The sequence below is a fragment of the Sturnira hondurensis genome, unplaced genomic scaffold (assembly GCF_014824575.4).
Source record: "Sturnira hondurensis isolate 20B ecotype Veracruz unplaced genomic scaffold, ASM1482457v3 Scaffold0007406, whole genome shotgun sequence".
Taxonomy (NCBI): domain Eukaryota; kingdom Metazoa; phylum Chordata; class Mammalia; order Chiroptera; family Phyllostomidae; genus Sturnira; species Sturnira hondurensis.
In genome coordinates, this window is record NW_028080037.1 from 605,346 (window position 1) to 631,440 (window position 26,095).

General features: G+C 60.1%; 1 protein-coding gene across 14 annotated transcripts in view; it reads right to left on the minus strand.

Annotated features, from left to right (window-relative positions):
• The window catches only part of EP400 (E1A binding protein p400), an 83,508-nt gene that overhangs the window by 24,784 nt on the left and 32,629 nt on the right, over positions 1-26,095 (minus strand). For 7 of the 14 annotated variants that reach the window (XM_037051847.1, XM_037051846.1, XM_037051840.1 and 4 more), the window contains 19 exons: positions 25,820-25,898; positions 25,040-25,089; positions 24,643-24,700; positions 23,911-24,000; positions 20,704-20,811; positions 19,451-19,641; positions 19,048-19,225; positions 17,339-17,475; positions 16,294-16,463; positions 15,877-16,051; positions 15,609-15,745; positions 12,395-12,581; positions 10,523-10,689; positions 9,184-9,353; positions 8,193-8,465; positions 6,248-6,412; positions 4,814-4,969; positions 3,577-3,671; positions 2,602-2,870 (listed from right to left, as the gene is read on the minus strand). In XM_037051847.1, coding sequence (XP_036907742.1) covers positions 2,602-2,870; positions 3,577-3,671; positions 4,814-4,969; positions 6,248-6,412; positions 8,193-8,465; positions 9,184-9,353; positions 10,523-10,689; positions 12,395-12,581; positions 15,609-15,745; positions 15,877-16,051; positions 16,294-16,463; positions 17,339-17,475; positions 19,048-19,225; positions 19,451-19,641; positions 20,704-20,811; positions 23,911-24,000; positions 24,643-24,700; positions 25,040-25,089; positions 25,820-25,898 — 2,855 coding nt within the window. The remainder of the gene's footprint in view (positions 1-2,601; positions 2,871-3,576; positions 3,672-4,813; positions 4,970-6,247; positions 6,413-8,192; positions 8,466-9,183; positions 9,354-10,522; positions 10,690-12,394; positions 12,582-15,608; positions 15,746-15,876; positions 16,052-16,293; positions 16,464-17,338; positions 17,476-19,047; positions 19,226-19,450; positions 19,642-20,703; positions 20,812-23,910; positions 24,001-24,642; positions 24,701-25,039; positions 25,090-25,819; positions 25,899-26,095) is intronic. The other 7 variants (XM_037051848.1, XM_037051852.1, XM_037051843.1 and 4 more) reach the window with 2 other exon arrangements.

Consider the following 26,095-nt stretch of genomic DNA (forward strand, 5'->3'; position numbering starts at 1 on the left):
CAGCACCTTGGTGTCTGCCCCGTGGAGCCCCTCAGACAGCAGGAGTCACTGTGGGGGACAAGCCTGCTGGCTCCCCCTCCCTGTCACAGCAGCCATGGGAGCAGGTTGGGACAGTCCTGGTCCACCAGGGCAGACACACCGGCTTCGGCATGGGTGCTCACGGCCCACTCCCTGTGAAGGACGAGTCTCTCGGTGGGAGTTTTGGGACCAGGGTGCCCTGTCTCCTGGCCAGTCTGAAGGAAGAGTGTGGACCCAGAGCTGCTGCTGTCACTGTGCCATGAGGAGGGGAGGTGGGCTGGGGGGGAGGGACTGCGTCATGGCTGGCCTGACACCTGCCTCCTGGCCTCCAAAGGGCCACCTGCACCAGAAAAGCTCTTGCCCTGGAAGTTCCTGTGACTGGTTACCGATGGCACGCAAGCCAAAAGCCACCCATCAGCCAAACACCAGGGAATGAAACCCAAGAACTAAACAAATGAGAGATGCTCCATGTTCACGGAAAGACAAACAAACGGAGAGATGCTGTGTTCACGGAGAGACAGACAGACAGACAGACAAACGGAGAGACGCTCCGTGTTCACAGGGAGACAGACACACGGAGAGATGCTGTGTTCACGGAGAGACAGACAGACAGACAAACGGAGAGACGCTCCATGTTCACAGGGAGACAGACACACGGAGAGATGCTCTGTGTTCACGGAGAGACAGACAGACAGACAGACAAACGGAGAGATGCTCCGTGTTCACAGGGAGACAGACACATGGAGAGACGCTCTGTGTTCACGGAGAGACAGACAGACAGACAAATGGAGAGACGCTCCGTGTTCACAGGGAGACAGACACACGGAGAGATGCTCTGTGTTCACGGAGAGACAGACAGACAGACAAACGGAGAGATGCTCCGTGTTCACAGGGAGACAGACAAACGGAGAGATGCTGTGTGTTCACGGAGAGACAGACAGACAGACAAACGGAGAGACGCTCCGTGTTCACAGGAAGACAGACACATGGAGAGATGCTCAGTGTTCATGGAGAGACAGACAGACAGACAGACAAACGGAGAGACGCTCCGTGTTCACAGGGAGACAGACACATGGAGAGACGCTCTGTGTTCATGGAGAGACAGACAGACAGACACACGGAGAGACGCTCCGCGTTCACAGGGAGACAGACACACGGAGAGACGCTCTGTGTTCACGGAGAGACAGACAGACAGACAGACACACGGAGAGACGCTCCGCGTTCACAGGGAGACACTGGACATTGTCTGGTGCCTGCACTTCCCAACTCGGTGCAGACGCGCAGCGCAACCCAAACTCCCAGCAGCCGTTTTGTGGGCCCCAACAAGCTGATTCCAACGTTCACGCCAAGGCAAAGGTGCAGGACAGCCATGCACACGGCGGGAGAACAGAGTCTGCGGACCACGGAGACACAGCGATGGAGGCGGCGGCACCGACGGGAGACGAGCAGACTGGAGGAACAGAGCAGAGAGCTGGGAAACAGACCTGCCTCATCACAGCTGCCCGGCCTCTGGCAGAGAAGGGCCTTTTCAGACAAGGTGCCAGAGCCGCACGCCACATGCCAAGCACGAGTCCACACGCAGACCCTGCACCACCGCGGACGTTAACTCCAATGGGTCACAGCCCTAAATGCAAGCCGCGCAAGGGTGAAACTGCTACAAGACAGCTTCAGGAAAACCCCAATGACCCTGGGTTTGGCAGCGACTCTTCAGATACGACGCCAAAGTCACAGTCCATGAAAGAAGGGACTGATAAGCTGAACTTCATTAACACTAAAAACTTGTGTTTTGCAGAGATTGCTGTCAAGAGAATGAGAACACAAGCCACAGACAGAGGCAAAATACCTGCCAAGGCAGACCTGACAGAGGACTGTTGTCCCGAATGTGCAAAGGACCAGCAAGACTCGACAGTAAGAGGACCACCTGACTAAAAAATGGGCCAAAGACCTTAACGGGTCACCACCAAAGGTGATATGCAGACACAAATGAGCCAACGCAAAGGCGCTCCACCTCGGGTCACCAGGAAGCACAACACAAGACAACGAGACGCCAGCACACACCTGTTCTAACAGCCGGAGCCAGCACCGGCCACGCCCAGCCTCCCTCACTGCTGGCGGGCACGGAGGGGCAGCTGCTGGGGAAGGCGGTCGGCTGGTCTCGCGCAAACCCGAATGCACTCTTGCCGCCTGGTCCAGCAATGACGCTCCCTGGCCATTTACGCCAAGGAGCGGGAGACTCACGCCCACACAAACACCCGCGCACACGTCTGCAGCAGCTCTGTGCCCGATCGCCAGAACCGGGGGCCAGCCAGGCGCCCTTCAGCAGGCAGGGAGCAGGGGAGCCGTGGCCCGCCCAGACTGCAGTGTCCTTTGGCTAACGAGGAATGGGCTAGTAAGGCACGAAAAGGATGAGGAGGAACCTCCACTGCGCATCACTTAGGGAGAGGAGCCCGTCTGACAGGCTACACGCTGTGTGACTCCAACTGGTGACACATCCTAGAAAACGCAAAACGGTGGAAAGGGTGAGGAGCAGGGGTTGCCAGGGGTCAGGGACGGGGGGACAAATAGGTGAGCACAGAGGCTCACCTGTCGATAACATCCTGGAGAGACTCTTGACGTTGAGTCAGCGTCAAAATCAGGTCCTTCTGACTTTCTGAGGACGTGCAGCTGCTCGCTGGCCCGGCCGCCTTCCCGTACCTGCTCCCCGGAGCTCTGAGCCCTGGGACTGGCTCTCTGCACACCAGGGAACAGACCCCCAGCAGGTCTGCGCCATAGATGGGCGCCCGGAAGCAGCGCCGCTCATTGACAGAGTAAATCTGGTCCAGCCGCTCTTTCAAAAGTCGGGTCTTTTCCTCCTGTATCAAACAGGGGTGAGAGTGGCCAATGAGAAACAACAGGCCCGTTGGCCATCTGCTGGGGTCCTGAGGATCCCTGGGCGGGTCCCGCTGGGCAGAGTGTACTCCCAGGTAGGATCTGCTGCACAAGACACAGGGGCAGGGAGCAGTGAGAAAGCAGGTGAAGTTTCTCCAGACAGTGAGCATTTCATACGCCTGGAAGGTGGGCAAAAGAATATAAAACTTGGTGAAAAGCCCAGCTACATTTCATTAGAAAAGTAGTTTGGAGCCCTGGCTGGTGTAGCTCAGTGGATTGAGCGTGGGCCTATGAACCACACAATCGTGGTTCGATTCCCAGTCAGGGCACATGCCTGGGTTGCAGGCCAGTTCCCAGCAGGGGACTCATGAGGGGCAACCATATATTCATAGTTCTCTCCTCTACTTCCCTTCCCCTCTAAAGATAAATAAATAAAATTTTTAAAAAAAAGTACTTTGGAGGGACCAGTCAGAGAACACGTCTGGACGACCCATGACACGGACGACAGGTGGGATGGGGAGCTGGGGTGGGCGGGGGCAGAGGGGGAAGCCGGGCACGACTGCAATAGAACAATGACAACCAGTGATCACAAAAGGGGCAAGTATGCCCGAACTTGCGGCCTGCGGAAACGCCCGTTGAGGCACACAGGAGCGGGCCGAGCTGCGGGAGTGCCCTCGGCGCTGCCCGTACCTGGGTCGGCCCTCCGAGGGGCGAGGCGGGTTTGGAGGCCATCCCGGGTTCTCCCACAGCCAGGGGGTTGACTGCCACTCGACCAGGCACACCAACTGTAAATCAAAAACCACAGCTGCCAGCACAGCTCGGCCCTCAGGCGCCCCCCAGACGCGCCCCTCCACAGCGGGCACTCGGGATCAGTACCACTGCCCACTGGTGCAGGTCTGGACCGGCGTGCTAGAGCCCGAACTGGTCAGAACCAGCACCCCTGCCCTCTGGCCACTCCGAGCCAAGGCACCGGCTTGCCTCTTCCCTTTGGCGAGGGACCATGTGCACCAGACACAGGGCCATCCTCGTGGCCATTTGGCCCCAAGGGCCAGGAGTCAGCACTGCCCTCCAGGGCAGCACAGGGTGGCCTGGGGAGCAGCCAGGGCCGTGCTGCCTGGCAGACCTGTGCTCACAGAGGCCTCTGAGGCTGGAAGGCCCAGCGGAGAGGAGCCAGGGGGTTGGGGGGTGTGAAACCTGAGCACATGCCCCCCCCCCCCAGCTCCCACAGCTCCTCCCACCTGGGGGAAGCCATGAAGGCCATCATTAAATGTACTGTGGGAGACTGGGCAGCTCTTCAGTCAAGGAACAGCCAAAAGGAAACCATCCTAGAATGTGAGCCTGCACTGGGAACAGCTGGCTCCTGGCCTCATGCAGCTTCTCTCCACTGCCTGCCCCGAGTTCCGAGTGCCGACTTTGCACTGGGAAGGCCTGTGTTGCAGAGACTACAGACAGGCCCCTGGGGTCCCGGCACACCCATGTCGGGCACAGCCTGTCCTCTGGGTTATCTCTTTGGGGCTGGCAAGCAGTGACACACTTTTCTAGAATGCCACACAGTTGGCCTCATACTCACTCAGCTCTCTGCTTAACAGGAGGGCTGCAGTGGTGAGGCTGGGGCGGGGCCAGGGGGCAGGCCACGGGGCAGCATTGGCCAGACCGGAGGGAGGAGGGCTAAACCCCGCCTCCCTGCCCATCCCGGGGAAAGCTCTAGCTCCAAAACAAAAACCTAAGGTGGGCAAAGGCTGGTGACAGCTCACAGCTCTGAGAACAAAGGAGAAAGGGCACAAACCAGGTGGATACCGCCACAGCGGGGCCTTCCGGCTCTGAGGCCCCGCAGTTAGAAACCACCCCACCACCCAGTTACCTTCCAGGCAAAGAGAGCCAGGAGGAAGCACTGCAGCCGGTCTCCTTCCTGCTCAGGGTACTCTACCTGGCGGGGTCACGGGGGCAGGGCCTGGGCCCCCGGCCGGGGGCTTGCTGCCCAGGGCACTCAGGGCGCCTGCCTGGGACACGGTCTGCATCACCACAGGGCCCGGAGGGCGCAGGTAGGGCTGCCCGGGTGCGGACACGATCTGGAGGACGCTGCCTGCAAACACACGCGCGCCAGGGGGGCTGGCTCAGGGGAGTGCCCTTGGGATACGACCTCCACAGGGGCAGAAACAGACGAGGCCACCCAATGAAAATCCAAAGCCAACTTTACCCCCAACGTGGCAAAGCTCAGTTACTTAGAGGAAAGTGAAAACACTATTCACAATGAATGTAACTCTAAGGAACGATGTCGTTTTTCTTCACATCCAAATAAAGCTCATCTCTTCCTAGAAACTCCCGGTGTCCGTCAGCGCGATGGGCACCCCTCAGGCTCTGTCACGTCTCTTTGAGGCCTGAGTCACAGGTAGAAGGTCCCAGCTCCCAGATCACGCCCATCCGCTGGATAAAGAAATATCTAAAATCTTGGATTTTAGCCCAAATGCTGCAGCTCTACTGGAGGAGCGGACCACTCTGACCTCTGGTATGGGGCATCCCTCCACCTGTCTGGCTCTGGAGGTGGCCTTCACGTGCTCCAGAGGCTGGCGCGCACTGGGCATGGCAACCCAGGCCTCACTCCTTCCACCAGAGACCCGGGGGGACACAGCACTGAACCCACGGCACAGACTCTCTGCTGCGCACTTCCTGGGCCTGCCCTCTGCCAATGGTAACCCTGCAGCAACCTTCTACCCCGACCAGCGCTGTGAACAGCTCGCCCATGGACACTGCTGGGGGCGGGGCCAGGTGGCTGCTGCTGACACCACCCTCGAATCCAAGCCTACAGCTGAAACAGACACAGATAACTGGACTGTGGCCATGGGGTCACCTGGGACTAATTTGAGCATGCCACTCAACCTGCACCCCCCTTTTCTTAAAAAAGCGGCCATTCCGTGGACACACTGCCCTTGGCCATGGGCCTGGAGGCTCTGGTCTAGAGTCACCTGAATGTGTGTAAGACCACAGTTTTTCGCACGTAAACTGCATGTCTGTTGGGTTTTTAGGACAAGTCACCTCACAGTAAAGTTAGAAAGTAGCAAATGTTTCTGTTTTTATTCTGAGACCAGGGGACTTCTGTCAAAGGGCTGGGTTTTAGACATGACCACCACTAAGCAAACACAGGCTGAGGAGGGGCAGTCAGGTGACACGCACACTACCCCCTGGTCCTCCCAGCACCCTCAGCGGTGACACCCTCTGAGGTCAAGTTCACTGTGGCATTTACAGGGAGGCACCTGAGCTGAAAGTCACCGAGGAAAGGAGGAGCTGGCAGCTGCTACTGCCTTCAGCAATGAAAGAGCGTGTAGTGCGGTCCTCACTGGGACGAGGCTCGGGCACCCCTCACCTTGCAGCTGCAGAGGCTGGCCGGCCGTGAGCTGCCGCAGCTGGCTGTGGGACAGCGTGAACTTGTTTCCCTGGAACTGCAGCGTCACTGGGGTTTCTGGCTGGGCAACTCGACTCGGTGGTCCTGCGAGCGAGGCCAGCTGGGCTATCTTGACCACCTCCCCGCCTGCGGGGACACAGAAGAAGGGAGGTGACACTCCTGCGGAAAGTGTATGACTGCTGCTGACGGCCGTTTGTCACACGGAACGACCATGGCGACTGAGCGGTCAGAGAACATGGGTTACGTACCGCTGACGCTTTCAGAAAGTAACTATTGTAGTAGAAAAGAGAAAGTTAAAGTCAGGTTTAAGTGGCTAACTCCCACACTTATAACGGACAGAGGTTCTAGACACTGGATTGTAACACAACTAACCAAACCCTGCAGGGACACTGCCCTCCCCTCTCCAACCAGCACGTGAGCAGCAGGCAGCAGGCACAGCAGGAGTCTGTCGGCGACACACCCCGAAACCCCTCGCATCGGCCTCTGCTCCGGAGAACCCCCAAAGTGTCCTGCACACATCCAGGCTGGCTCACAGGGTGAGCAGGGGCTGCCAGGCCAGAGGTCGAGGGCAGACACGAGCATCATCGCACCCCCAGCCTCCTCAACGCTCAAGTCCACAACCATAGCACTCGAATGCGGCTTTGAGACGTACAGACGTACAGACTCGCACTGTGCAAACCAGACCACGGGATCCCACCTGCGTGCTCACTGTCAAGAAGCGAGAAACTTTGTGTTGCTCGGAGCCTGTTTCTGGGAACTGGACTCAGATGGAGTCACGTGCATCTCAAAAATGCTGTATTTGCAAAGAACTAAAGACGTTTTACCCGATAGTTGGTATGTGAGCCTGAACACTCCTTCCAGAAAAATCCATGTGAGAATTATTAGTGATAAGATACAGAAGACAGTAAGCAAAAGACAAGAAAAACACCCAGGTCTCTTGTGCACAGAAACCGTGAACAAGGGCAGGAGAAGGAAAAAGGAGACGGAAGGTCTGCACGCAAAGAGCACCCCGTGCCAGCCCTCACGGTCTGCGCAGCGGCGAGGGCACCAGACTGGGGCGCCCCAGCTGGCTGCACTGCAGGCACAGCTCCAGGGGCACGGCTGTGAAGGCCCACTCCGGGCCAGGCAGCGCGTCCCGCAGGCAGGGACCCGGTGGTGACTGCCCACGGGCAATGGACGAGAGCCCAGATGGCCAGCGTGAGCGCAGGGAGCCCGAGACCCTGCGCCTCTCTCACCCTCTCCCGAGGCTTCCACACAGTCTGTCACACCACAGACGTGTGCGTGAGGTGGCACCTAAGACACAGTGCAGCCTGTGCCATCAACTGGGGCACGTTCACAGCAGAACCGACTGGGTCCAAGTGAGATTTGGAAATATGCTAATCACACTGGTCACAGCGAGAAGTGCTGTTGAAATAGTCAACGAGCTTGTGACGTTTTAGTCATTGACTTATTACAAAACGTGCCCACTGAGCAGTAATTTGTCCCAGGTTTAAGTTTGGTAACAGTGAGAGACAAATGAAGTTACACTTCTCAAAAACTAAACGCGCACCCCCACGGCTGGCAGAGGAGTGCCCCGCCCTCACCGTGCCTGCCCCGCCCCCAAGTGACCGAGGCACGGCGGGCCCAGAGCCTGGCTAACAGAAAGGGAGGCGCAGTCATGAGCACACAGCGCGGAGCGTGAGCGCAGAGGAAGCACAACTGACGCACAGGGTCAGGAGAAAGGACAGAGAGAGGAGGGGCCCTGGGCCTGGGCCTTGGAGACTGAAGGCCGGAAGGACAGCAAGGCAAAGACAGCGCCTGGCATAGGGGACAGGAGTGGACAGCAAGGCTCTTGACACCACTGGCCTAAACACAGCTTCCTGGGGGAAGGAGGGGCAGAACCGCCAGGAGAGGCGAGGCCACTTACTAGGCAGGCGCGCCTGGGCCTGCGAGGTGAGCAGCAGCCCCTGAGGCAGGGTGCTCTGCCCGGCCGGGTGCGAGGGGGCCTGGGCCTGGGGCTGGGGCGGGCCCAGGGCGGAGGCCTGGGCAGCGGTCTGAGCCCGCAGTTTCGCAGGATGGGCTGGGCTAGGAGCTGGGCTGCAGGTCGAGGCGGCCTGGGGTCTCGGAGCGCCGGTGGGAGCCTGAGAGGTCTGCAACGGGGCTGCTGCCGCTGCAATCAACAAGGGCGGTTTGCGCAGAGCTGTTAGAAGTTCTCCATCAACGCAGTTTCCACACCCGAGTTACAAAGAAATAAGACAGACATTTCACACTGTCTCTCAGACAGGAAGCTCTACCGAGGGGGGAGAGGCCGGCGGGGTCTCCGGCATGAGATGGGCACCACTGTTTGCCACTGGTCACCTATCCTCACGTGGAGCGAGTCCGCAGACCGTGCGGCGCATTCCGCGGCTGATGGGCGTTGGACGTCAGCTGTGTGACCGCAGCATCCACCAGAGCCCGTCCTGACCACACGCCAGGTGCACACAGGCCTGCCCCCGTCTGCACCAGGAGCACTTGTACCACGTGGCTATGGACGGCCGCACGCTGCCAGGCACGTGGCCCCAAGGACGCACCGACGGGCTGCAGCACTCCCTGCCACCTCGCTGCCACCGCGCCCCATGCTCCTCTTCTGCAGTGACTCGGTGACGGTGAAGCAGGGCACGGCACGGGACGGCAGCCTGGTTGGGAGCTCCGCAGCCACACCCCACACGTGAAAGCGCCCCCCCGAAGCACCCTGTCACTCCAACATGATTCCCTCAGAGAGCAACGTCTTGTGTAGAAACCCAGCTTAAAAAAGTTTTCAAAGCCTCACATGAGTCCAAGGACTGCACGTGTCTCCTGGGCGGAGCCAGAGCGAGACCCCATGTCAGAAGTCGGGGGAGCCCCTCCGAGGTGCGAGCACAGCCCCCTGTAAGACGTACCTTTGGAGTCCGGGTTTGCAGAGAATGTGGCAACTGGTGGTCGCCCTCGAACGTGGCCCTGTGGAGTGGCAGTGGCCGCAGCAGAGGTGGCTGTCCGGGGCGGGTGTGTGCTGGGGAAGGCCACTGTGCGGCCCTCTGGCTTCTGGCCATACTGCACAGGCTGAAACAACCTACACGCGTGCGTGGGCATGAAGATACAGCGTCACTGAGGAACAGGCCTGGGCCCCTCCTCCTGGTCCTGGTTAAGGTGGGCAGGGCCCCTGGGTGGTGCTGCGGATGCTCGGTCCCTAAAAGTAGTGTCCTGTGCCTGTGTGGTGGGGGCATGACTTCCATTCAGCTGAGTCTCCGTCAATATGGACTGGGAAACGGCATCTGACACAGCGTCCATGAGCAAGAGTAGGGGGGTGAAAGGTCAACGGCACCATCTGGTGACAAGGCAGCACAGGTCACAGGGCCTCTCCCACCACAGAGGGCACCCCGCAGGCGCACACCCCACCATAGCGGCCACAGTGGGGTTCTGTCTGTGCTGCCAGAGCTCACGGGGAAACCGAGGTGCAGGACGTCTACCCAAACAGCCCTGCAGATAGGGACAGGCAGGAGTGGCTGGCTGAGGGCACAGCTGTCGCAGCTGCGTGTGTCTGGGGGCGGTGGGCCCTGGCAATGCAGGGTGGGGCCCAAGTCCCCAGGGACCTCGTGTGCAGAGGAGGCAACAGGAAGGGCCGCCGGTTAGCAGAAAGGGTCCTGTGTCTCTGAAACCCTTCCTCTCCCTCTTCTCCCTCGCTTTCCCCCAGCCGAAGCCTCCGCCCGTCTCTGGCCGCTGGACCAGCCTCTCCTAAGCCACTCGGGCTGTGCCTGCGTCACAGGACATCGTCTGCCACGTTGCAGCCTCGTGTCATCGCAGGGGTTCCTTCTGCTGAGTCAGGGCGCGGCCCTCTGCCCGCCTCAGGCCTGGCACTGTCCCACAGTGCCCACTCTGCCCTTGCCCCACAGACAGCTGGCCGTGATGGCTGCCTGACCGCCTGTCCCCAACACCTCCCCACGCAGAGCCTCCCCAACTCCAATGCTTCTCAAAGACAGCGAAGGACACTCTTCAGACGGGCGAGTGCAAAGGGCCCACACTCCCACTCACACAAGGGCATCTGGGCAGCTGCAGGAGAAGCAGCTCACCAAGCAGCCACAGGCCCTTCTCCCCACGGCCCGGAGCCGGCGTCTCGGGGGCAACGCCAGTCTGGTCCCAGGCCTGCCCCGCGTCCCAGAGCCCACCCCGCAGGGGCTCACTCATCGGCCAGGCCCGGCCTCCGCCAGTCAGGAGCTGCCGGCGACCCTCCACAGCTCTCACCTGCTGGGCTTCAGCCGGACTGCCGGTGGCCTGCCCGGGGGCGGCGGCGCCGTGAAGAGCTCCTCGATGAGCCTCCGGGTCACCTTGTTCTTGCGCAGCCACTCGGCCTCGTGGCGGGTCATTTTGTTCTCTACGCCGGCAAGGTCAAACATGGAAAGATCGGTTTCCTAGGCAACAAAAGGAAATGAGGAGCCACGTGAGGCAGCAGGAAAAGCCTGTGCGGATAGGCAGACTGGGCTGTGCGCCGAGAGGTGCTCTCGAAGCCGCCCCCTCCCCTCCACTCTGGGGCGCAGTGTGCCTCGGTTTCCCCAACTCCGAGACACAATGATGGCACTGGGTCACCCTGAGTGGCTGTGGAAATGGAGGAGGCAGCACCCAGGGACCGACGGGACCGAGCCAGGGGAGCGTGGTCTGGGAGGTACGGGGACTCCAGGCCTTGCCCAGGGGAAGGCACTGGCAAGACCCTGGGGGAACTCGAGAGCTGGTGCAGATATGCGGCACGTCGCTTGCCCAGCATCAGCAGCAGAGCCCTGGGGACGCTCCTTCCTCGGGGAGCACACACGGCCTGCAAGCCCAGTGACCCCTGAGAACCACCCCGCCTGGGCTCCTCTCAGCTTTATCAACAAAGGCAGCACCTCACCCCCACAGGGCAGCGAGGGTGAAGGAGGGAGGGCAGCAGGGGTGGGCAGGGACACAGGAAGCCTGCCACCTCCAACCTGTGCACACTGGCAGGAGGGAGAATGCGTAGCTGGCAGTTCATCAGTCCATACACGGCCCACACCTCCAGCCCCAACACGTTCCTGAGGAAAACCCACCCGTGTCCACAAGGAACCAGTGCACGAGTGCCCACAGCAGCGTGACAATACCCAACACCTGGAAGCGACCCAAGTGTCCAGCTGGTGAAAGGACAAACTAAGTAGGGGTGTGTCTGCAGGGGACCACGCAGTCTTCAGAGAGAGGAAGGCCCACCACGGCGAGACAGACCCTGGGATGCTCACGCCGAGGACCAAGTGCACGTGCTGCCAGCTGCGCCTGCACGGACGTGTGGCCTGCACGGAGCAGGGGAGTCCACAGAGAGGTCTGAGGGGAGAAGCTGCAGGGGGCACAGTGGTGATGGCCAGCACGTGCGCCTGTGCTCTGGGGGGCGCCGTGCTCTCAGGCGCGGGGGACGGCTGCACAGCCCTGGGAATGTGGGGAGGTGGGCACGCAGCACACCGCAGGAGGCTGCATCTAGGGTGAGGGGGCGACCTTAGACACAGCGTGACACGCAAAGCAGCTGGGAGGGGCGGAGCCTCCTAGGCTACGCTGGGGGCAGCAGTCGGATGCACCTGTGCTGTCCACGGCTGCCACCCTGCAACCTGCGGAGGACCATGTCCCTGTCTGAGCAGTGACCACAGCGGTGGCAGCAGGAGGCTGGCCCACTCCCAGCGTACCTGCTGCCTCTGGGCCCTCAGACCACTGCACACTCACAAGTCACACCTCAAAGCCCCCTGGGCAGGGGACAGGGCACCGAGGCTGCAAAGTCCCTGGCCTGTCCCCAACCTGAGCCCGTAGCAGCTCACTCCACGCCCTAGGCAGGCTCCCAGGTCCCAGACCCCGGAGCCTGTGCCCGAAGCACGGCCCGTGTGCCAAGCGGGCACCAGCAGAGCTGCGACCCAGTTCTCCGTCGCACACAGACTGCACCCTTCGCAGAGTCCAACCACCCAGGCTGTGTGCAGAAAGCTGGCCCTGGGGTCAGTGCCAGAGGCGGGCGCTGTGTCAAAGGGAAGCACAGCACAAGGGCTGCTCAGTGCCCCCGGCATCAGGACTGGAGTCAGAACGGCACGCCTGGGACTGGCCGCATGCAAAGTGCCCTCCCGGGTCCCCTCTCACCTTCCAGGTGTCCCTGTCGAGTGCCTTCAGGACGAGGGAGGCCAGGCGGAGCTGCAGCGGCCCGGCGGAGAAGGAGGACTGCGGGGGCCGGGGCTCCACCAGCCCGGGGTGGTTGCAGATGCGCTGCAGCCTCAGCAGGATGCTCAGCACGTCCACGAAGCGCCCGCCCTTCAGCGCCTCCTGGGTCCTGCCCCGGGAGACACGAGCGCTTAGCGTCTGCTCTGCACGCTGCACAGACGCTGCCGTGCACCTGCCTGAGCTGCAGCTCCCGCCCGGTGACTTGGGACCCTCGGGCTTCCTCACTGTCCCTATGAGACAGGACAGAGAGCCAGAAGGCCAGGGGTGAGGGTCACGTGTGGGCACAGCTCTCTAGGCCCCCATCCAGATTCGAAGGGGACTTTTTAAAAAAATCCTCATCATTGCACAAGCCTGCAAACCAGAGGATCGCGGTTCGATTCCCAGTCAGGGCACATGCCTGGGTTGCAGGCCGGTTCCCTGCAGGCCAACTCTCAGCAGGGGATGCACAAAAGGCAACCATACATTGATGTTTCTCTCCCTCTCCCCTTCCCCTCTAAAGGTAAATAAATAATTTAAAAAAAATTCCTCATCCAAGGACATGCTCATTGGTTTCAGAGAGAGACAGAGAAAAAGAAACATGGATCAGTTGCCTTCCATATGCGTTCTGGCCGGGGACTGAACTTGTAACCTGAGTATGTGCTCTGATCAGGGACCAGACCCACAACCTTTTGGTGTCCAGGACAACACCCCAACTGGCGGAGCCACCTGACTAGGGCAAAGGGGAGGCATGCCACAGAGCAGTGATGTGTGCCAGCCCAGCTGTGACGAGTGCTGTGACGCTGTGGCAGCATCTGACAGCTCAGGATGAGGGCCCCTGGCCCAGAACAGGAAGAGCACTGCAGGGCAGGCATGAGCACACCCCACAGGGCGTCCCTTCATCTCCGCCTGGCGGAGGGGAATGAGGCGCCCCACACACCAACCTGTGGAAGGGGGAGGGGCCGCCCTGAGGGACGGGCAAGAGGAGCTGCGGAGGCTGGTGGGGGCTGGTCTGCGGGCTCAGGAGCAGAGGCAACAGCACGGAGGGCAGAGAGCGGCCGTGTGAGGCAGTGACAGAGGACAGGCAGGCCTCGGACAGGGGCCGGGGGATGGCAGGAGAGCCCAGGACAGGAGCACGGTCCCAGACTCAGGGGCCTCTCTTGCAAGCACACAGGGAGTCCCAGAGCCAATGAGCGGGTGGCACCATCACCCCAAGTGCACAGCGGCCCCAGGCCCCAGCACAGCCCCAGGGAGCAAGGGCCTGACACCCTGGTGCGTGAGCTGCTGTCCTCGCCACCGAAATGACTCCTCACCAAGTGACGTGAGGACCCACTGAAACATGTGGCCGATGCCCAGCTTTAATCTCTGCTCACACACCGGGGGTGTCTGCAAGGCTCAGGAGGGACGTCTGTCCCTGGGAGATGCTTTCAGGGGAAGGACTGTCTGAGAATACACACCACCAACAATCCACGCTTATACTCCATCCTAAAATTTCCAAAAGTAACCACATAAAACACTGTGAACCAACAGCAAGGCTGTTTATGATGGAATCCTCCACGTAGACACCATTCTGACGCTCTCCCACATGACGTGCCCACAGTCCCACATCCCTCTCATTTTGCCCACGGAGACAAGCCAGCTGGTGGCAGAGCAGCCGCCCTCCACAGCCCGGGTGCCCCACCACCTGTGCCCCATGGTGACTTGTCCCTGTCACCTCGGGGCAGCACACCAGGTCGCCCTTTCTTCCCACAAGTAGCAAACACGTGAGCCAGGTGAGCAGCCCGGAGCTCCTGGCAGAAATGCAGGAGTCTGTTCCAGAAGGCCGCCAGGGCCAAGCCACACTGGAGCTGGTGGGCCGCACATCACACACAGTGGCTGGTGTTACCGAGTGCAAATGCACCAATCTAACACCTGCAAGGCTTCTACTCCGAGCTTGTGTTTTTAAATGCAAACTCGGGAAAATAAAGGGTGTGGTAGAAAGGACCCAGTGACTGTGGGGGAAGATCAGAGAGCAGAGCAAGGGCCCCACACTCCCAGGCCCATGCACAGGAGCAGGCGGCACACGGCAGCCCCCCGACAGGGACTGCTGCCTGCCTGCACCCCACGCACGGCACTCCCTCATCGGTGGCTTCACGTGGCTGCAGTTCCAGCTACTTGCAGCCCCAAAACACGATACGGCAAGTCCCATAAATCACCAGTTCACAGGTGTCCAACTGGGGGCTCTTCTAGACAGCATGAGGGACGCCCTCCGGTGGGGCGTCGGCCACCCCCGTGTCTGTGTGGGTCCCCACCCTGGGCGCTCCCTGCCTGCTAGTCACTTGGAAGTGCCAAGGACCGCCTTAGCATCACGGTGCTGTGTTCCGTGACCCTTCTGTTCCTTCCAACGGGCCCTAAGAGAAAGGGCAGCAATGGCGGCCATGAGGACACGCCAAAGGAAGCCTAAACGCTCCCTTTAAGTGCAAAGGCAGAAGCTCTTGGTTTAATATGGAAAGAAAGACGCAGCTGTGAGGCTGAGAACCGCCCTCGTGGGGCTGTGAAGAGGCCTGCCCTCGTGGGGCGGGGGCGGGGGCGGGGGGGGGTGGTGCGACGTCCAGACGGGCGCCNCCCGTGTCTGTGTGGGTCCCCACCCTGGGCGCTCCCTGCCTGCTAGTCACTTGGAAGTGCCAAGGACCGCCTTAGCATCACGGTGCTGTGTTCCGTGACCCTTCTGTTCCTTCCAACGGGCCCTAAGAGAAAGGGCAGCGATGGCAGCCATGAGGACACGCCAAAGGAAGCCTAAAGGCTCCCTTTAAGTGCAAAGGCAGAAGCTCTTGGTTTAATATGGAAAGAAAGACGCAGCTGTGAGGCTGAGAGCCGCCCTCGTGGGGCTGTGAAGAGGCCCGCCCTCGTGGGGCGGGGGCGGGGGCGGGGTGGGTGGTGCTACGTGCAGACGGGCGCCCACTGGGGGACCCAGACAGACCCTCCGCAGGAAGGGGGCGGGGCGGCTGGCCTGCAGTCCTATGCTTGTCCATCTCCTGCATGAGTCTGAACCAGAACACCGCCCGATGACGCCATGGGTAACAAAAGTGGGGACGGAGCACCTGCCACACCTGGGTGGGCAGAGACACCGAGGGGGAGGAGTGGGAGCGGGGAGGGGCCCAGCACAGGGCAGCACGCTCACCCGGGCTGCAGGATGACGTCCTCATACAAGGCTTTCTGTCGGCTGGAGAGGCGGCACTTCAGAACATGCTCGTACTTCTTTGTCAGCTGCTTCTCCACGTCTCTCTTGGTCCTCCTCAGGATAAACGGCTGCGTCACCTGGACAGAGCACACGACCCATTGCTTTCTCTCCGGGAATGACATCATCACACCCCCGTGAGCCCCTGCACCTCTGGGGTGGGGGCGACCTCATGGCACACTGGGGCCCCACGCACGGCAGCCGCACGTACCCTGTGCAAGCGTATGACCACTTTGTGGTAGTAGTCCTGGTTCTCCTCGTTCGGGGCCTTCAGCGGGAGGTGCAGGTAGGGCCTGGAGAGGCCCGGGACGAGGAAGTGCACCATGGTCCACAGCTCCAGGAAGGTGTTGTGCAGGGGCGCGTCGATCAGGAGCAGGCGCTGCTGGCTGCGCACAAACCAGAGACCACGTCTGAAAGCCCCACATGGAAAGCTGGATCGGAGGTATTTAAGGGGACTGGCAATTCTATGGGCAACTCTGCGTCCAGGGGCTTTAAACACACGGGCTGAACTAAACGAACACTCTGAGAGTGTACTCGGCTGGACGCACGGGGACGAAGGACACAGGCAATGCCTGCGATGAACCCGCCCTCGACAACCCGGAACCCGGTGAGCGGCAGGCAGTCGGACCTCTGCAGGGCGAACACGGCTTCCCAGTGCCGCTCGCTCAGGCCCTTCACGCGCTGCATCTCATCGATGACCAGGCACCTCCACCGCACCCGCGTGAAGGCGGCGTGGCCCCGGAAGAACTGCTTGTAGGACGTGATGCAGATGTGGAAGCTGTTGGGCTCCGTCCATCCCTGGGGAACACGAAACAAGGCCTCGCCTGTCATCCTGCCTGTCCCTCCCAGGCAGTGACCAGGGCCCACCGTCTGCGTTCACCTGTCCCCACCCACAGTCACCTCCCTCGCTCTTCTTGATCACTTGCTATTTCTGCAGAGAAAAGGGCCGAGTGTGTGTTTTTATGACCCTTTCCTCCGGGAACCTAAAGCACTTGTGTGGCCGAGTTCAGTGGCAGCTCAGGCAGGAGCCGCTGTCTGTGGAAAACAGAGTCCCAGAGTGTCGTGCAGGGCGGCCAGCTGCCCGGGGCTCGCAGGTCTGCGCTGCACTGACTGCATCACAGCCTCCCAACAGGAACAAGCGACCAGAGACAGTGAAAAAGCGCATCTCAGGGCATCGCTTCCTCACAAAATGCTACACAGTGCAAGAGCCTAAGGATGAGCCAGCGTTTACCTTCAATGGAAGAGTGGTCTATAAAACCCTTTTACTGCGAATCCCACGGCAGAAACTACTGGGCAGAGAAAAGGAGAGTCCAAAGGCTTCCCAAGTGCAAGTGCGTTGCAAGTGAGCCTCTCGCACACACGGCAGGGGCACGCTGGCACTCGGTTTCTCGTTTATGGCCGAGAGCCAGGCGGCCCCGGGAAAGAGGGCCACAGTGCCCCAGAGCCTGCTCCAGCTCCGAAGGAAATGCCCTCATCTTCTGGGAAGTGGCAGAACGCCACATGCACCTGCAGCTCTGCTGGCGGGTGTGCGGGGCTGCAGATCCACAACCACCCGGAGCCCTGGCGTCTCACAGTAAACACACTGACAAGCACATCTTGCCCTTCTGCAGCGCCCCCCGCAGAGATGAAGAGAGTCTCCCGCCCAGCTCTGCCCCGCGCTCGAACCCCCGTACCTGTCTCTTTGCCCTGAGCTCTCTGCGGCTGCCCGCGTACAGGAGGGTTCTGAGCCCGGGGCTCCAGCGCTTCAGCTCCAGCTCCCACCTGAGGACACTACAGCTTCTCACAACGACCAGGTGAGGGCCCCAGTTGCCTGTGGACGAAGGAAGGGACAGCGCCTGCTCTTTGGCTGCATCGTCTGTTGACTCCGGGCACCAACGTGGTGTCGCATGGGGACCCCCCACGCAGGACCAAAGGAGCTGCCCGGCAGTGCCCCCGGGTCTGGCTGCCACTGGAGGCACTCAGTAAAGAGAGGCTGGGTGAGTAATCGCTGAAAACCAGAAGTGTTTGCCCAGGAACACAGCAAGCCCCTGCAAGATGGGGAGGAACCCTACCTACAAAGAGTACTGCTCAGAAGGATCAGTCCACAGCCTCAGGGCCCAGGGCGCGCCCTGCAGTGCCAAGCGGGCTCTCATGCGGCTCCCGACCTCTAGCCAACATCCCAAACCACCCCGAAAATGTCTGATTTCAATTCACTCTTCTAAAAAGTTGGGGTTTCTCAATTATTGGGTTGGCCCAAAAGTCCACTTAGTTTTTTCCATAAGAGACACATTTTCCTTTTCCCCAGTAACTGGACTGATTTGGGTACTTCGGGCATGTCAGCCATCTCCCCCTGCGTGGTACAGTGCTGCCTGTGTTCAGTTACTGTACTGACTCGGACTGCTACCACCTTCAGCTGGTCTGCTCAGCCGCGGAGAGGTGTCCAGCGAGAACGGCCCAGCGTGAAACTCCACAGACACTCGTGACACGCTGGCTTGCTCACAGTGCCTTCTCCACACACAGCACAAGATTTTTTTTGCATTTGTTGCATTTTTGCCTGTCTTGAAATAATAAAGCTTAATATGCCAGAAATGCTGCTTATTTTCTTCCATCTTCAATATTAAAATGGCTATAAAAACATTCACTAATTTTGATACGTTTTTAAAAAATGCATGCTGATATGACAACTGTCACACTACAACCCAACAAAACTGTTTCAAATGGACTTAAAGACAACTAAGCGCTACCAGAACCAGCTTATGGAAAAAAGCCAGACAAACTTGCTGGCCAACCCAACAGAATAACGCGCACACCACAGAGCTCTGCTTGTGTGCCAGAAAAAAAAGCACAGAGTGAGAAAGAAGATGGAAATGACAGGCCTGGGGACAGCATCTGCAGCCCACACCTTGATGGCCATCGCTGCTCGGCACAGCGTCACTACCCACACTGAAAGGGCCCACCGGCCAGCAGGACAAGCGGGCCGGGAAAGCCATAGCCCGGGGGCAGGGGCGCCGGGAGAGCAGCTGCGGACGCAGAAGCTGAAGGGGCAGCGCAGGGCAGCAGAGGCCACAGCAGTGCGCTCCCGGTCACCCCAAGGGGTGCCTGCCCACCAGCCCTGGGTGGCAGCTGGTGGCACCGGCTCATGCCCGCCTACTCTGCTCATCCACACACTGATGAGCAGCAGGACTCGGGAAGTCACAGAGCCTCAGTCACAGCCAGGTGGGGCTCCCGTCCAGTGTGACTGAAAAAGAGCCTCTTGCTCGTTCGTGCAACTGGCTCCCGTGGGTCCTGAGGCACAGCCTGGCACAGAGGGACAGGGAAGACAGGCCAGGCCCCACCCTCACTCGGCCAGACACCAGACTGCGCTGCAGTCTCGGCAACACGTGCTGTTCCAACAAGCACTGACCTTCATTACACGCGAGGTGGGCAAAAAAAGCGATGACCTGCACTGTCTTCCCCAGCCCGGCCTCATCTGCCAGGATGCCATTGAGACTCTTCCGGTAGAGCTTGGCCAGCCAATCCAGGCCGATCTTCTGGTAGTCCCTGAGTGTGCCGTACAGCAGGGATGGCATGCCCGACTTCACCTGCAGTGACAGACAGGCCAGTGAGTGTGTCTCAAAGGGATCACTAGGCATTTTCCCCAAAGTCAGGTCCAATTAGCCACACGATGAGCTGCTGGAAAGCCACAGAGAAGGGCTCCAGGTAACGGGAAAGCAGAGCCCGACGTGGCTGTCCTGGCCGCCTGGGCGGCTGCATGGAGGCAGTAAGCACCCCCACCCCACCCCACCCACCCCACCCCACAGCCTCACCGCGGTGCTGATTCGCGCACTGCCCTTGGGCAGGATGGCCTCGGCTGCAGCGGTCACTTCGGCGATGTCCTTCGTGTGAGGTTTCCCGACACTCATTCTCTCTGCGGCTTTGTACTGGTCCATGATGAACAGCGAGTCGATGAGAACCACATCCCTCCGGCCCTCCTGGTCAGCTGGGCTGTCTTCTACGTCTGTGAACAGTGGGAAAGCGGGGCTTGCGGCTGCTTTCATGGTTTTGGGAGCACACTTAACATTTTCTTAAAAAAAGAGGAAACCAGTAGAATCAAAATACATCAAATACAAAATTCAACGCCAATTTTTAAAATTTGATCTGCTTCGTATACCTAACAACACTCTCCGGATAAATGGGTACAAACTCCTATGAAACGATCAACCCTGGGACCACCCTGAAAAGTCCTCGGGTCAACCTGGAAAGTGTCTCTGTACCAATCAGGAGCTGGTGTTACCAACAGATTTATGGGCGAAACCTAAGGGTCTCGTGACCAGCCTTCCACCACCAAGAAAGGACAAACTAGAAGTACCCCCAAGTCTAGGCAAGTAAGGGGGCCACCAGCTCCTCCCCCTAGCCCCCCTTTTGCAACTGGGGTCCTGACAGCCCCCCACCGCCCCACTCACAGGCAGCATGTCTAACAGTCAACAGGCAGAGCGGTACCAAGGAGAGCAGAGTCTGGGTGCAGCCTGTGTGTCGGGAATGTCTAATAAAAGTAAAACTCCTCAAAACTGCTGTGTTCGACACACAACACAGCCTGAGGGAATAGGATAAGAATCTAGGCCCACAAAACAACAGCGTTTCTAAGTCTGGAGGAAAATCGACTGTTCACAACACGGTCAAGTGCTCTGGTGATTGTGCCAACTTTATGAACAGAGACAGGAGGCGCAGAGTTTAAAAAGTGCTGTTCGACGCGATGCTACGCATTAAACACGCCCCCAGCTCTCCCTTTCTTCAGACGGAAGGAGAAGGAGCTGCTCACACTCAGTTCGAACGCCCCCTCTGGGAGTGAGTGCCGTGCTTTAACGCTGCGCCCCTGGGCCTGGCCGGGCGGCTCAGACGGTCACAGCGCCGTCCTGCCGAGCCCAGGTCACAGGGCCCACGCAAGAGCCAATCGATGAGCGCACAGAGGCGGGCACCACAAGTCAGCGTTCCTCTCTCTGGCTCTTTCTAAAATCGATCAGGCAATCGAGTGATTGGTAAGGAAAGAGAGCGCGGACCCTCTGACCACCCGGGAACACACCTTCTTCCTCACTCGTCTCCTCAGTGTCGGGCTGAGGCTGGGGCCACTGGGAATTCGGCAGAAAGGCACCTTCGTACAGCTTCATCAAGTCGACGAGGGGCAACTCGGCTGGAAAGGGTGCAGAGAGGGCGGTCACTTCACCGCAGTGGTGCCAGCTGGCTGGAGCGCCGCGGGGAGTCAGGTGGTGCGAATTTGTCCCCAGACACATGAGCAGCCCCCTGCCCACCGCAGTGCTGTGGGGGAACGGCAGCAGCCTCTCCACACCCAGCGCTGAGGGGCAGCGGCGTCCCCATCCGGGAACCACTGTGGCCGCTGAGGGGCTTTAAAATGTCCCCGACCTCCTACTTCCCAGCCCCACGAGCGTGTCCTGGGGTAACTGATGCCCCCGACTCGTGTCCACGTGCTGCACACACAGCCCCACTCACACCTGTGTGCTACATGTCAATGAAGCCTGTGGTCCAAACACCACACAGCACAGAGTCGCACCCCAAAAGGGCGTCAGTAAAGGCACCCACTATGCACCTAACCCCAACCAAAACCCAGGGGCTTCATCTGCTCACAACCAAACGGCCACCAGCCTGGGCTAAGAAGCTGGCTGCACATGTGCAGTGGGGGGTGGGCGCAGCTGGGGGGTGGGCGCAGTTGGGGGGTGGACGCAGCAGCGGGCACCTGTGGGGCCACCACAAGGCTCTTCCCGCCTGGTGGTGTCTGATCGCTTTGGGGCAAAATGCTGGGACATGTGCACGGGCCTCCCGGTGGCTGAGGAGGACCCACAGGAACGATGTGAAAATGGTGACACAACGAGGTGACTCGGTCAGGGTCGGGTGACACGCTGAGTGCACAGAGGCCACCCTCTGCCCACGGAAGCGAGTTCGGAGGCATCAAGGGAGAAAATGCTTCAATCCGGACATTAAAGACTTGGATCAAACTTTTTAAAAAATGCACGTCTGCCTGAAGAAAGTGCTACGAGGTCCCTGAGGGGCACGAGGACCCGAGCAGGCATCACACAGGTGGTGGCAGCCGCCCCAAGGCCACTGCCACCCTGGTAACGGCCCATGCGGTCCCCTCCCACACAGGCCAGGGCTGGTCTGGGTGACAGCCAGAGTGTGTGAACTGAGAGGGAGTGGCTCACTCTGGGGGGACCGGCCATCATGCCACCAGGACACAAGGGTGTTCACGTGCCCATGGGACAGCCCACATGAGCCAGGGCTCGCCCACCCTGGCCCACAGGCCTGGCAGCTGGGGGCAGCCACGCAGGCAGAGGCTGAGGACACATATCTGAAGCCCCAGGCCGGGCTGCTCCAGATCCCTGACCGACTGCGGGGGCGGGGTGCCATGCTGCAGCAGTTACCATGGCAACACTCACTGTGGTCAGACAGCCCTACAAGAACACAGACAGGGCAACTCCGTGGCCGGGGTATGACGTGCAGCATGGGGTGTGCACCGAGTATGGGACTCCCACCTCGAGGTGTGGCTGTCCACTGACAGCGTCCCTTTCGAGTCGAAAACAAGCCCCTGTGTCCCCAGCATCTGTGGCCCACATGTCACCACTGGCAGTGTCACAAGGCGCAGGGCTACAAAGGGAAAACTGTCTCTCCCTGGAGACACAGAGCTCGACGTAACACAGAGTCCGAGAGGCTGCCGGACGGAAGACCAACAAATGCACACTGACTGCGTTTCCGTTGTGCTTACCAGCAGCCGATTAAAACACCAGCCTTCGGAAGATGCATCTCACCACAAGGCCGAAACTGCAGGGTGGGGCCGAAGCAGGGCTACAGCCGTGAGCAGGGGAAGCACGAAGTTTATTCTTCTGTTATTTATTAACGGTTGTGCTATCCCACACAAACAACTGCAGACCCACTTCTGCGCCCCCTCATACAACAGGCCCGAGAACAAATCCTCCAGGAACAGGCGCGTGGGGCACAGGCCATTAAGGCTCCTGACAGCGCCTCGGCTCCCTCCAGACACTGAGTTCAACCACGGAGCGACTGGCCTCCCACTGGGTTTTCTGTGACCCTGAGCCCAGCACTTGGGGCAGCTGCTGAGTGGCCGGCACTACATGTTGGGGGGAAACACAGGTGTGTCACCTGCCCTGGGACAGTGGGTCACCTATTTGCAAAATAAAAAATTTACACTCTTATTTCACACTACGGACAAAAACAATTCTTGATGAGTCAGACAGGCACCTGAGAAGAAAAACAGAAAGTTCTAGCCGATACAGGAAAACACTCTCACGATGCCGAGCAGGGCTGCCCAACTCATCTTCACCAGGGGCCACCTCAGCCTCGCGGTCGGTTGTCTTCTCAGGGCCAAATGTCGAGTTCCTCCCTCCTAGTCAGGGAGTAGCTGCATGTACACAGCCCTAAGATCACGTCCGGCCCCTTGAAGGCGACCGCGAGGCTGACGTGGCCCCCAGTGAACATGAGTCTGACCCCTCTGGTGTAGAGCTAAGGAGGTTTTTTAAAGAAACAAGGCCAGTCAATCCAATAACACTAAAATTAAGAACAGCTGCTTTTCAAAAGGTACCACGAAGGGAGTGAAAATGGGGAAAGGTCCCTGCCACACGCACACCTCACACAGAATCCGTGTGCAGGACACGCGAGGAACACACAAGTGAAGAGGAGAAAGAAAACCCACACCCAGACTGGGCGAGGGCTGGAGGAAACCCACAGAGACGCTGTTCTCGCCCCCAGACAGAGACGGAAACCCGGCCCCAGAGTGGGGCACAGCCTCGTCAAGGGACCAGGCACACACACCTCCTGCAGCCCGGCTCCTCTGCTGCCGCACACAGCCCAGCCCAGCACCAGCAGACCGCCTGCGGTGGGCGGGTGGGCGCGTGGACACTGCCCAGCAGGAGCACTGGCGTGTTCACAGGGCCCCAGAGATGTGCTGAGCAGAAAGGCGAGCAGGTGGACCCACGGCGGGCGTGCGGGTGAGGCTCCAGTGCACACACACAGAGCAGCGTGCTCGGGGACAGACGCGGGTGCTGGGAACGGAGCCGCAGAAGTGACCAATGCGAGGTCCAGGTTACAGTCATGGCGCAGTGAGGGCAGAGGCGAGACAGGCACCTGGCGCTCTCCCCACGCGCAGCAGCGTGGCTGGTCACACAGAGCCCCAGGCCCTGGTGCGCCCCCACCTCACAGACACCTCAAGTCACCTACGCTGACTTGACGCACCACAGCGTCTGGCGGGGTCCCCGAGGCCTACCTTCCTTGGCCAGAGTAGACAGCTCTGTCTGGTGGTCCACAGCCCCTTCATTCGCCTCCTCCTCCTCAATGGTCTCCTCCTCGTCCTCCACTGCAATGGAGACCACCAACGCCATGAGACACATGGCAGCGCTGCGTCAACACTACCAGGCTTCAGAACTGCGTCAGCCCTGGGCCTTCTCTTTTCCCAGGTTAAGTCTGCAGACGGCGAACCCACTGAGACCAGAACATGGGGTGCAGGGAACTCATCTGCCTGCTGAGCCCGCTGCAGAGAAGTGCACAAGTGTGCTGGCTGGAGTCACGGTGAATCTACCATCACCCACAGCCACAACGCCCCAGCCGCTCTCTTGAAGGAGCCCCGGCCCTGCACCCTGCACCTCACTCCCAACAGAGACTGGCTTGGCCCAGAAGAGTCCACCAGCACTCCCAGCAGAACTCGACCATCTACAGCCATCCATCCCCTGGGCACAGCCCTCGCCACCTGAGGCCTTGCCCAGTAGGCCACACCGTCTCCCCTGCCGGCCCCTCCCCCGGAACAGAGCACACCCTCAGTCCCAGGCTCCCCCTGCTCCACACAGGCCAGCGCTCTGTGTCTTCCCTGTAAAGCCCACCGCCCTGAGGCGACCAGCCAGCAATGGCCCTGGAGACTTCTGGTCATGGTCTCCATGAGTGGGCACGCTGCTCGTGAGTTCAGGGCCCTGCAGAGGGGACAGCAAAGGGCACCAGGACAGACCTTCGTCATCAGTGAGGGATGTGCTGGCTTTCCGCTTCCTTGCAGGTACTCCCGAACCCTGAAACAGAACGAGCCCTGCACACACACAATCTGCAAGCCCAGGTGAGTGCCCAAGCTGCAGTGCCTGCCTGACGTGCACCTCAGAGGGCGCTGGGGGCCTGTGACAAGCATGCCGCCATCAGGCCGTTGGTGCCAGGAAAGGCCCTGCCAGTGGAGGAAGCGCCCCAGGAGCCCAGCACAACCGAGAACCAGTTCTCCCCCAAGGCAGGCGGATGCTATCGTGAGAGGGAGTAACGCCCGTCATCGCCAGGGGCTCCAGGTAAAAACAGGGACTCCTCCGTACAGACAGGCTCACACCACTCCCCCCTGCACCCGGCAGGGACAGGTCTGCACTTACCAGAGCACTTTCCGGCAACGCGTCAGGTCCCTTGGGTCTCAAGTCCTTTCCTAGAAACAGGAAGCACAGTCCGCTTCACTACTTCAGTGGGGACACCCCTCACATCCGTCAAGGGCGTCTGACGTCTCCACTGAAGAGATGGCGAGTCCCACCCCCATGCTGGTGACCCAGGGCAGCCACCCATGGCCTTCCGCGCTGCTACCCCGGCAAGTGCACGGCAGCTGAGCTGGCAGCTCTCAGTCCTCAGCGTGGAGACGTCTCCGGGCCGGAGAGGACAGAGGGGTAACAGCAAAGCTCCACGCTCATGACCCATGGGTCTCACAGCTTGGTGACGGCGCCAGTGGCCACCTCTCCACCTCCGCTTCCTCACCAGTGAAACGGGAGTCATCGTGCCCGCCTCCAACCGTCCCTTGCTACCGGCAGCCGCTGTGGTGTGGCAAGAAAGCGCACCGGCCACTCCCGGGGCTCCTCGGGGCACGTGCTCAGGGAGCTCGCCCCCCGCCTGGGGACTGGCCGAAGGGGGCAGGCTCAGGCCTCAATTCTGAGAGCACCCCAAGCTGGTCAAGCCCGAAGCTAACTCAACCAGCCAGTCTGGAAAGAACAAAGACTGACACTAGGGCAGCGGCACCGAGGGCACCGTGGCCGTCCAGCACCACAGGGTCACACGGGGCCTCGAGCACACAGCCTCCCGGGAAAGCTCCACTGTCACCAGGCCCAGGAAGCACAGGGCTGGGGCGGAATCCAGTCTGGAAAAGATGAGGCATTTCCGAAGTATCATACCTTTCCTGGACACTCTCTGGAAACGTAAGGCCTTCTTCCTCTTCTCTTCCAATTCGACTTGCAGTTTTATTTCCACGACCTAAACGCGGGAGTTAAACACAGAAGCACGTGACTGCGGAGGAAGCTAAGGCAGCTCTTGGATGCACGCTGCTGAGCACCCACTCCCACAGGCGGGTCCCGGTGATCCACCACCTCACTGCCCCTGCCAGCCCCATCAGATGTCGAGGTCCAAATTTGGGGACAGGGGGTGGGACCCGCCACTCTGAAGGGAAGCTC